This window comes from Zea mays, chromosome 2 (assembly GCF_902167145.1).
Source record: "Zea mays cultivar B73 chromosome 2, Zm-B73-REFERENCE-NAM-5.0, whole genome shotgun sequence".
In the NCBI taxonomy this organism is placed as follows: Eukaryota; Viridiplantae; Streptophyta; class Magnoliopsida; order Poales; family Poaceae; genus Zea; species Zea mays.
Genome location: NC_050097.1, coordinates 136,995,766 through 137,005,903, shown reverse-complemented (window position 1 = coordinate 137,005,903; position 10,138 = coordinate 136,995,766). Strand labels below are relative to the sequence as shown.

Below are 10,138 nucleotides of genomic sequence, written 5' to 3'. Positions count from 1 at the left end.
AGTAATATGTGACCTATATATCTCTCACCATGTGTAGATCTGAACCGCGCCGCCAGAGAACCTCCTGCTTCACTTCTCCATAGATGTCAATGTCACACCCCCCCCCCCCCCCCCCGTGGTATGTTTGTGCTCCCACATCTTCTCTTGTCCTGGAGCTTTCCATGCCGCCCTAGTCGATATTCGATAGCTCAGTCATCATCCTATACAAATTGTGTCTTACATTTATTCGATGGCTTAATTTAATAGGAAATATTTCATTTATTTTGGATATGTGTCTTACACATTGTTGAGTGCAATGCTTCCTTCATTTTAGATCAATCTTCCATACAAATTGTGCGTTAAAATTTCAGTCGCCTAACCAGTGAAACTGAAACACCAAACAAAATGTGTTTCTTCGGTTTCTTACGCTGCCACAGGTTGTGTGCTTGAACGCTGATCAACACCTAGGCCCCAAAGTTGGTCGTCTGACATCGGCCACTCGCACCTGCCCCCGATCATGTCACTCCTCTCCAGCAACAACGTTAGTCGGCATACATCAGGATCAGATAACCCCTGATGTTACATCAATTTGATTCGAGTTTTTAGATCAAACGTTGTTCTTTTTAGTTGACTTGATTCGTTCGATCAAATTCGCAGATGGAATCATGTGGAAGGTCCCCTGTAAGGTTTAATAATGGTTTTTTCTTTTATATAACAATATTACATGCATATTTTGGAAAATTCTTACATGAAGTATGTTTCATTTCCTATGTGTAATAAAGTGATGGACCTCCAAAAGGAGAATCTGTTATGGTCTCTATAGTCAAAAGTTTTATTGTGATGGAGACGAGTCGTGGAGAGCTACTAATATTACTATACTAGAATGGTAAAAACTTATAGATGTGCAAACATCATGACTATAAATGAATTAAGATATCAAATTGAGCAAATAGAAAATAGAGTCAAAGATCATAAGGTATTAGTGGAATCCATATTGTAATCTGAAACTTATTTTCATTTCTGAACCTTTTAAGATTGTCGTTTTTCAATGTATGAAGGGATGGAATGATTTAATGAGAATGTGAGTACATGGCTAATTGTGTTCGATTATGTCGAGCCTAGTCATCCAAATTAAAGTCATCTTAACTGCTCCTGAAACGAAGGTAAAGAGGTTGAAGACATTCCACACACCTACTACTTCCAACACGAAATCAAGCATTGGTCAACAATTTTCTAAGTTGATACAAGAAGACAAAATAGCATATGATATTTTCAATCGTCCAATGAATATGTTGACGTGTACTAAAAAACTTATGGAGTGTGGTTTCAGAGGCAAAGTACTTCAACTTGGTATCAAAATATTGAAAGAAGATTAGGAAGTTCGTCAGATATTCATGAAGATATAGGAATCTGAAGCTAAAAACTTTATTTTTACATCTGAAGATTCGGTTTTGTCTTTAGGTTATGTACAACCTTGAGCCCTTTGGCTCAGTTTTCTAAGTATAAAAGATAGTTAAGACTCAGCATGATACAATCCTAAGCCTATAGGTTATAAATATAATTATGAGATAATATATATAGAGAGTGGTTTAGAGATGGGCTCTTCACGAAGCAGTGTATCCTTTGTTCTCTCTCCTGATTAAATCACTTGCCACATCAGCAAATTTACTGTATATATATGGTAGTACATTTAATGCACATAGAAAACTAGAAACTAGATTAGGAGTGCCCTCACTACTAGAGAAAGGGGCTTTAGTCCAACAACTCATATTCTAGTTGATTTAAAACTGGTATCGACACTTGCTTTAGTGTCGATTTTAAATGTGGACATCCATACAAAAGATATTAGTACTGGTTGTTCTCGTCAACCGGTACTAATATGAGGTACAAGTTCAATACATGAGCTGGTTCAAAACCTTTAATATTGGTTCAAAAACCACATAGGCTTTTAGTATCGATTATTAAAAAAATGGGTACTAAAAATCCTACCAGCGCAATTATAATTCCCGCCAATATTAATTTAGCACTGATTCTTTTAGAACTGGTACAAAAGCTTAGTTTTTAGTACTGGATCCAAACAAGAACCATTAGTAAACACTGAGCTTTATTACCAGTTTGCGCAAGAACCGGTAAAAAATATGCGCCCTATATATCTTGAACCATATGTGCAGATCCAAACCGGACACCGTGCCGCTAGAGAACCACCTACTCATCTCCATATACACCGCTGCCACTCTCCCACGGTGTGGTTGTGCTCCCGCATCCATTCCTCACCTAGGGCCTTCCCTACCACCCTCTTCTATCTTCCATAGCGAAGTCACCATCCTCGCCTTCGCCCAAGGACTCCATGTAGCCACCTTTGCCCAAGGATTGTTGGTAAGGTTGCTAACGGTTTTAGATTCCTAGTAAGGTTACTTATCCACTCCACTTGTTAACTAGTTTTAGGAAGGATGGCAATAAGGTTGGTGTCATGCAACATGGCCAATCTATATGTATTAATGTATGTGGTGGGATTTCTAAAGATATCTGTTTTCATGACCTATGCAATAGGGTAAAGCCCATGTTGGCCATTGATTTTGATGATCTATGGCTAGGAAACTTACATTGTCAGTAGATTATTGTGCAAGTCTATATCTAGGATTCCTGTGTAATATTTGTCCATAACACACACACATTATATTTTGGGTATGTGCCATACACATTATTCAATGAAATGCTTCCTTCATTTAGATCATTCTACCATACACATTGTGACTTACAAATTGTTTAGTGAAATATCTCATTAATTTATTTTTATCTTTTAATCCCATTCATACATTTTCATGTGAAATGCCAAATGGAATGTCATTCTTTGTGTTCTTGCTCTGCCATAGGTTGTGTGCAGTGTCTTCACGTCGATCTACACCTAGGCGCCGGACTCGGTCGTCTGACATTTGCCACACACACCAACCCTTGAGCCATCGATCATGTCACTCCTCACCAAAAACTGTGTTAGTTGTCGTGCATCGAGATTAGGTAACCCCCAATGTTATATAAATTCGAGTGAGGTTTTTAGTTCAAATGTAGTTCTTTTTAGTTGACTTAAGTTGTTCGATCAAATCTGCAGTCGTATTCGTGTCGAAGCTCCCATGCAAGGTTTAATAATGCTTTTGTGTTTTATACAACAACATTATCTACATATTTTGAAAATTTTCAATATGAAGTATGTTTCTTTTCCATTGTGTGGTGAATTGATGGAGCTCAAAAAGAGAATCTGTCTTGGTCTATATAGTTACAGGTTTTTTCCATTGATATGGAGTTTTTATCAAGGTGAATCTTTTAAAGGTTAATATATCACAAACATTGTTAACTATAGGGCCATGTTATTGTTACCCCACCACTAACACTACCAGAATCAGACTCTTTGTCGAGAGCTATTTATCGGACACTAAAATATACTTTGTAAGTGCTACACTCAGCATATAGAATGACACTCGGCAAAGATAGACTCTGCCGAGAGCCAAACTCTCGGCATAAAAGGCTCTCAGCAAAGAAGCTCCCTTTGTTGAGTGCCAGCTTGCGGATCTCGGCACAGAAGCTACCGTGGGGGGGGGGCTCACTAGAGCTTTCTTTGTCGAGTGTCAGGCCAACAGACACTCGGTAAAGGCTCCCTATTTGTCAAGTGTCACTAAACACACTCGATAAAAAGTACTTGGCAAAGAAGCTGCTACCAATGTATCATCTATTGGTGAACCAGCTAGCTCTGGGTTCGAGTGGCATTTCACCCCTAACCACAACTCATCCGCTGATTCTTCAACATCAGTCGGTTCGGACCTCTGCTTAGTTTCATCCAAGCTTCATCCTGGTCATGGATAGATCACCCAGGTTCGGGTCCATAAGCAGTGACAATCGCCCTATGAAGACTCGCTTTCGCTACGGCTCCGGTGGGTTCCATTCCCTTAACCAAGCCACTGCCTATGAGTCGCCGGCTCATTCTTCAACAGGCACGCGGTCAGAGATCACTTTCCCCTCCCACTGCTTGGGAGCTCAGCACGGTTTCACGTTACTCGGCAAAAGCACCAATAGTCACTCAGCAAAACAACTAATCCAGGAAAAGTCACTCAGCAAAAGCACTCGGCAAAACAGCTGTGTTCGGTAGTGTGACAGACATTTTTTAAGGAAAACAAATCACTGTATCATCTATTGGTGCACACAGCCAATTTTTCATAAAGATACATATTCAGCAAAACAACTAATCCAGGAAATAGGGAAATTTGAATCGTACCAAGTGGAACAAAACACTACCGGAATTTGGCTCTTTGCCGAGTGTCATATTCTTTGCTGAGTGTTTTATTTCGGGTACTCGGCAAAGAGCTCTTTGCCGAGTGCCACACAAAAAACCCTCGGTAAAAGAAAACACTCGGCGAAGAAGCTCTTTGCCGAGTGTTTTATTTTTGACACTCGGCAAAGAGTTTCTTTGCCGAGTGTCTTTTTTTGACACTCGGCAAAGGGCTCTTTGCCGAGTGTGACAAATACAACACTCGGCAAAGAGCTCTTTGCCGAGTGTTTTTTCTCCAACACTAGGCAAAGTCAATTTAAAAATCACATTTTAAAGTAGTAAATTAATTCAAATGAAAAAGTTCTCAACTACAAATTTGTATAACTCATCATGATGTACAATTTATATATTGAATATTTCTTCATATGACAAAATAAAAATAAATTTATTCATAAAACCCATATCTCTCTCGTATAGTTTATGAAACTACGAGAGAGACGTATAGAATTTGTGCATATTGTTAGAACCATCATCTGAGATAAACAAATTACCAAACAACCAAAATAAACTTTGTAGATCTTGAGAAGTTATAGAAGTTTATAGTTGACAACTTTTTCATTTGAAGTCATATTGTCAACGAAAACTACGTCTGAATTTAAAAAATTTAAAATTTGAATTTTGAAAACGACTTCGAAAGGAAAAACCACCAACATGAAAGTTGTAGGTATTGAAGAGTTATGAAACTTTGTAGTTGACAATGTTTTAGTTTGAAATCATCTTGTTATGCAAAACTATGTTTGAATTTTGAAATTTGAATTTTTTAAACTGTCTCGAATGGAAAAACCACCAAAATAAAAGTTGTAGGTCTTGAAATGTAATGAAACTTTGTAGTTGACAATTTTTTGATTTGGAATCATCTTATCATTGAAAATTTCGTGTGAAGTTTTTAAATTTAAAATTCAAATTTTATAAACGGTCTCGGATGTAGAAACTATTAAAATAAAACTTTTAGATCTCAAAAAGTTATGCAACTTTATAGTTGGTCATATTTTCAAATGAACTCATTTAGTGCCTTAAATAATCAAATTACTCTCGATTTGTTATAGTATATGGGGAATGGAAACGTAATATAAACATAATTGGTGTAGTAGTGTAGTGGTATAGGAGGGTATGCGCGAGAGAGAGGTTGCGAGTTCGAATCTCACCATTTACAAAACATATAAGTTTGATTCAAAATAATAGTGAAAAATGATAGGGCAACGGGTAAGTTAATAGGGTAGGGTTGGAGAGTTGTTCCTAGAATTTAAAAAATGTTTTGCTGTTTTTTTTTAATTTTTTCGATTCTTAATTTGCCGAGTGTTTTTCTTTGCCGAGTGCTTTTTGACACTCGGCAAAGTCTTTGCCGAGTGTCCGAAAAAAAGCACTCGGCAAAGAACCCTTTGCCGATGAAATCTTTGCCGAGTGTTCTTTGCCGAGTGTTACACTCGGCAAAGGCTTTGCCGAGTGTAAAATAGCCTTTGCCGAGTGTCTTAGACACTCGGCAAAGAACGCGATTCCGGTAGTGAAAGGAAAATCATAAGCAAAGTTTCATATTGCTTCTCCATCCATCGTTGACGAGAAAACACACATCCCGTGATCCCATACACATCCAACTGTGTTGTGCAATGATATTGGAGCTAGCAGACACACATGGATATCCATTGGTGGTGGTGGTGGTGCCAATATATTGATCTCAGAAGACTTTCGCACGTACGTCGTCCAAATAATCAAGAGGCTGAACAATGCATTTGTTCCACAAGCCTTTATGCAAAGCGATCGACTTTTACATGCAGCAAGAGAGACGGATAAAAACCGCAAGTAACATGAAGAGTCGTCAAGCGTTTATCTCCCGGCCAGCCATGCATGCATTCGCTCCCTAGCTAGTCCCAACAACCATGAGGCCGCGCCGGTGTACAATGAAAGCAAATCCGCTTCGCAACTTGACAAAGCACACGCTTGCAGCACGGGTACTAGCTAGGGTGTAGGTACCTTCTTGCCTGCCTGCCCAGAGATCTGCACTGCATGGCCGCCGGCCAGAAAAATCTCAGATTTCGCTGTCCAGTGGTCACTCTCTCCTGCGGGACCAGCAGTAGTGTTTTCGCAAAGGAATACTCCGTACGCATGCTTTTGCTGCAGGCGATGGATCGTCGTCGACAAAATCTTTATTGTTGGCGTCTCTAATCTATCTGTCCACTCGCTTTGGTTAATTATCTGATACGGTGTGTAGCTCACTGCTTTCCAAAGGCGTCAGCCGCGTCAGGAGATGGCTGCTCACGATGGATCTGCACGCACTGCGTCTTTATCAGCCTGATTGGTTGTCTGTGCTTCGGGCGCCTGGTTGGTGCGGGCCTGGTCCCCTAGCGAAGGCCATTTTCAGCTTCTGCTCGCATGCAGGCTGAACAGTGAAAAAGGCACTAAAGTGCATCCGCGCGTGCAGTCCGAGGGACGTGAGGCACGACAACCAAACACGCGCTCGCACTCGGTCAACGCATGCCACGAGCCTGGGCGGGTAGGATCTGGCAACCAATCATGCGGTATTTGCAGTCGTTCATGCATGTCTATCCGCTGCCGATCGATCGAGGACGGCGCTGGGAAAATTATCTCAGGATAAGACGTCGTCTTCCATCGGTTTCCTGCAGTGTCGACGACGCACGTACGACGGCATGACACCGTAACGGCGCCCTTTCGCTGTCACGGTGTAATTAATAGTCGAATTAGTTAAAATTGCTCTATATACTTCATGTATCTGAACTTTTAACATGATTTCGTCAGACAGTACTTGTACGTAACATTATTTTATAGTTTTTTTATTTATATATACAACAACCTGTCGTGCTTTTAATTACTGAACTAACCTTTATCCAACATTGTTTGGATCACGATGCATCCAAACGTGCAGTATAATGTGATATAAAGCGGTGGACCATAGCGTGACATCCTGGCACCAACATTCCATTCAAATCTTACTTTTTTTATACATGGTCCATATATATGCCACACGTTTTTTATTTTGTGGTTCTATCTATCTACGTGCCAACTCTCGCCGCTGATATCATACGTAACTAGACTACATAGCTTTTTTGTTGGCCTACACTAGCTAGCTAGGCTCACGTTTATATATATCCGGAGGTAGCTTTCTTGTCAGTGCCAACTCTCGATCGGTCATGATATAAAGGCATATTAATTATTATTATGGTTAGTTTCGTCCTCGACATGCATGCGATCCTTACCAGGGTTGTGTTGGTTAGAAGCTGATGACGTCGTACCACGCATCGTCCTCGTATAGTAGTGGACGCTTTGTTGTCGGATGCAGATGGTGTACATAAATATAATAATTCTTCCGTTTATCGCGTTTTAGATAAAAATGAATTAAGCGACAACAAATATTGAGAACGGCGGTGGTAGTACCTATCTGATACACTTCAACATTTTTTGTACTATTAATTAATCCGATCTGCAAATTAAATATATATCAAGGTATGTAACAGTGAATTTAGGCACCTCGGTAGCGGAACCTTCAGAAGTTTCACAGGCGACGACGTAGGCACACGATGGATTATTCCTGTTGTGACTTCAGATCTTTAGCTGTTTAGATACGTGCACCAATCGACGAGAATATATGGCCTTTATCTTGACACACGGAAGCGTACGTGATCGATCGATGCCTTTTATTATTCTGATCATCCCTACCGATCGACAAGCATTTAAACAGGAAAAAGTTTAAGATAATAATCCTGGTGAAAAGTAGGGATGGATACAGATACTTATTCAGATGTCTATTTTTTGGTCTTCTTTTTTCGATTGTGAACAAATAATATATACAATTTGCTATATAAATTTATATTCTTGTTTTTAGCATTGAGGCTATTAATCTTCACAAAAAATAAACATTAAATTCGTTTTATATCTTTTTAAATAATTGATATAAAATTCGGATGTCTATCCGAATACAGATCCGGATGTTTTTTCAACTTTTTTGTTGTAGAGAGAAAATAATGTACATACAAAATTATACAAAAAATTATTTAAATACTTCATAGTATTCTTAATAACATTGGCAAAAATTAACTTTAAATTCTATGTATATTTATATTAAAATATTATATTTGTGATATAAATCGGATGTTTTAGAACATCTTGTTGAAAAGCAACTTTGTCCCCGTAACTTCTACCCTAATTAACTTTCCATCCTTGAGTCTTAAGTTCAAATTTGGTAGGATAATATAGAGCATCCTACTTTTGTCAAACAAAACTGAGCCTACAAATACTAACTTGTATGAAAAACTAATAATACTGAAAATCCATAATGTCGTATTACAATACTAGGTGTGTGCCCGTGCGTTGCAACGGGAGTATGCTGAGATGAGAGGGGTAGTGCGAAGGCGGACGCGATGCGCGCGAAGAGCGGGCGGTGCGGGCCTCGGAGGATCTCCGCGGAGAAGCGGTAGATGCCGACGACGCCCAAGAACTGCAGCTCCTCTGGCTCGCACTCCATGGCTGGTTGGCTACCTGGGATTTGGAGACGGGGCGGATTGGCGCTTAGAGACGATTGAATTTGGAGGAGACGGGGAGGGAGGGGAGGTTGTGGCGTGGGGATTGGGAATGGGGATTTTCTCGCGCTCGCCTCTGGGACTGGGGCGGGGCACGGCGGCAGAAACAGGCGGGGGCACACGATGGCAGTAGGGGCGGGCACGAGGATACTTGGGAGGTGGTGTCGATGGCGCGGCGGCGAAAATGGCGAAGGCGCGGCACGACAATCCTGAAGTTCGCGGGCGGGCGGGGTAGGTTGACGGAGGCAGTCTACACTCCTCTCTTAATAGTTAGTAGAGATTTTTGCATTTGTACTATAGTTATTAAGGCGATAACCACTTTTTTACCTTTTAAGCGGAAAGATATAAGGCGAGGCGACACCTTACTCATATATAAACACGCACTTATCATTTATCAACATATTTGTATAAGTTGCATTTCCTTTCACTTTTTATTATGACGCTAGTGTTCTACAATTTCAATCTTTTTTTGTTCAGCAGAAAAATACACGGAGTCGGCGTCAGAAGAAACTGAAAGCATATGACCTCTCAGCACTGTCCGAGTCCCTCCTAGAACCAGGTGCACCAAAGCAGAAACCTGAAGCAAAGCTGAACTGCAAGTCAAGACAGACATTTGTGTAATCCTCTCTTCACACCTTCTCCCTTGCTTCATTCAGGTCGTCATGTTTTTCAACTGTAGTTTTGGACTGTAAACCCAATTTTCTTGTCCAGGTTACGGGAGGCTGCTCATCTCAAGGCTGTGCTGGTAAAGATGCAGTTCCAGCTTGACCCATTTGTTGCGATCCATCAGCACCTGCTAGCAACGCAGCCACCTGCAGCTGCAAAGGGCGATGTCGTGAAGCAGGGGAAGGACTCCAAGAACAAGAAAAGGAGGAAGAAGGGTGCATCATCGAGCTCTCAAGCAATGGATATATGATTGCATTCTTTCAGTAGTAACTTGGTCCAGAGCTATGGAGTTAGAACATGGCTGGAGCGAAGAGTTTACCCTTGCTTACAAATCATGACCATCTTTGAGTTGTTGTCATATATCATGCTGGAGTGCTTGATTTCTCCTGATGAAGTTGCTCAAATATCTACCATTACATTAAGGAAATAAAAAGTTCCAATGACAAATGTTACTTCTTTGACCATCATTATATTATATTTATTACGAACAAGTCCAATAAAAATCAAGGTTCATTTGTGTTTAGCCGGTTAGCCTTAATCATAAAAGTAAGATGCTCCCTTTGTTTTAAAATATGATGTTTAAGACAGGTAATTATTTCCTTTGTTAACTGTTTAACCTGTCCAGGTGTCATACATTTAAAAAAAC

At 40.2% G+C, this 10,138-nt stretch overlaps 1 protein-coding gene across 1 annotated transcript; it reads left to right on the top strand.

The window, feature by feature from the left end:
- The first annotated feature begins 9,010 nt into the window (after positions 1 to 9,010).
- On the top strand, positions 9,011 to 9,742 carry LOC103648937 (uncharacterized). Its single transcript, XM_020548999.1, has 3 exons — positions 9,011 to 9,040; positions 9,307 to 9,443; positions 9,538 to 9,742. The coding sequence occupies exons 1-3, from the start codon at positions 9,011 to 9,013 to the stop codon at positions 9,740 to 9,742; spliced, it is 372 nt and encodes a 123-aa protein (XP_020404588.1).
- The last annotated feature ends 396 nt before the right edge of the window (positions 9,743 to 10,138 follow it).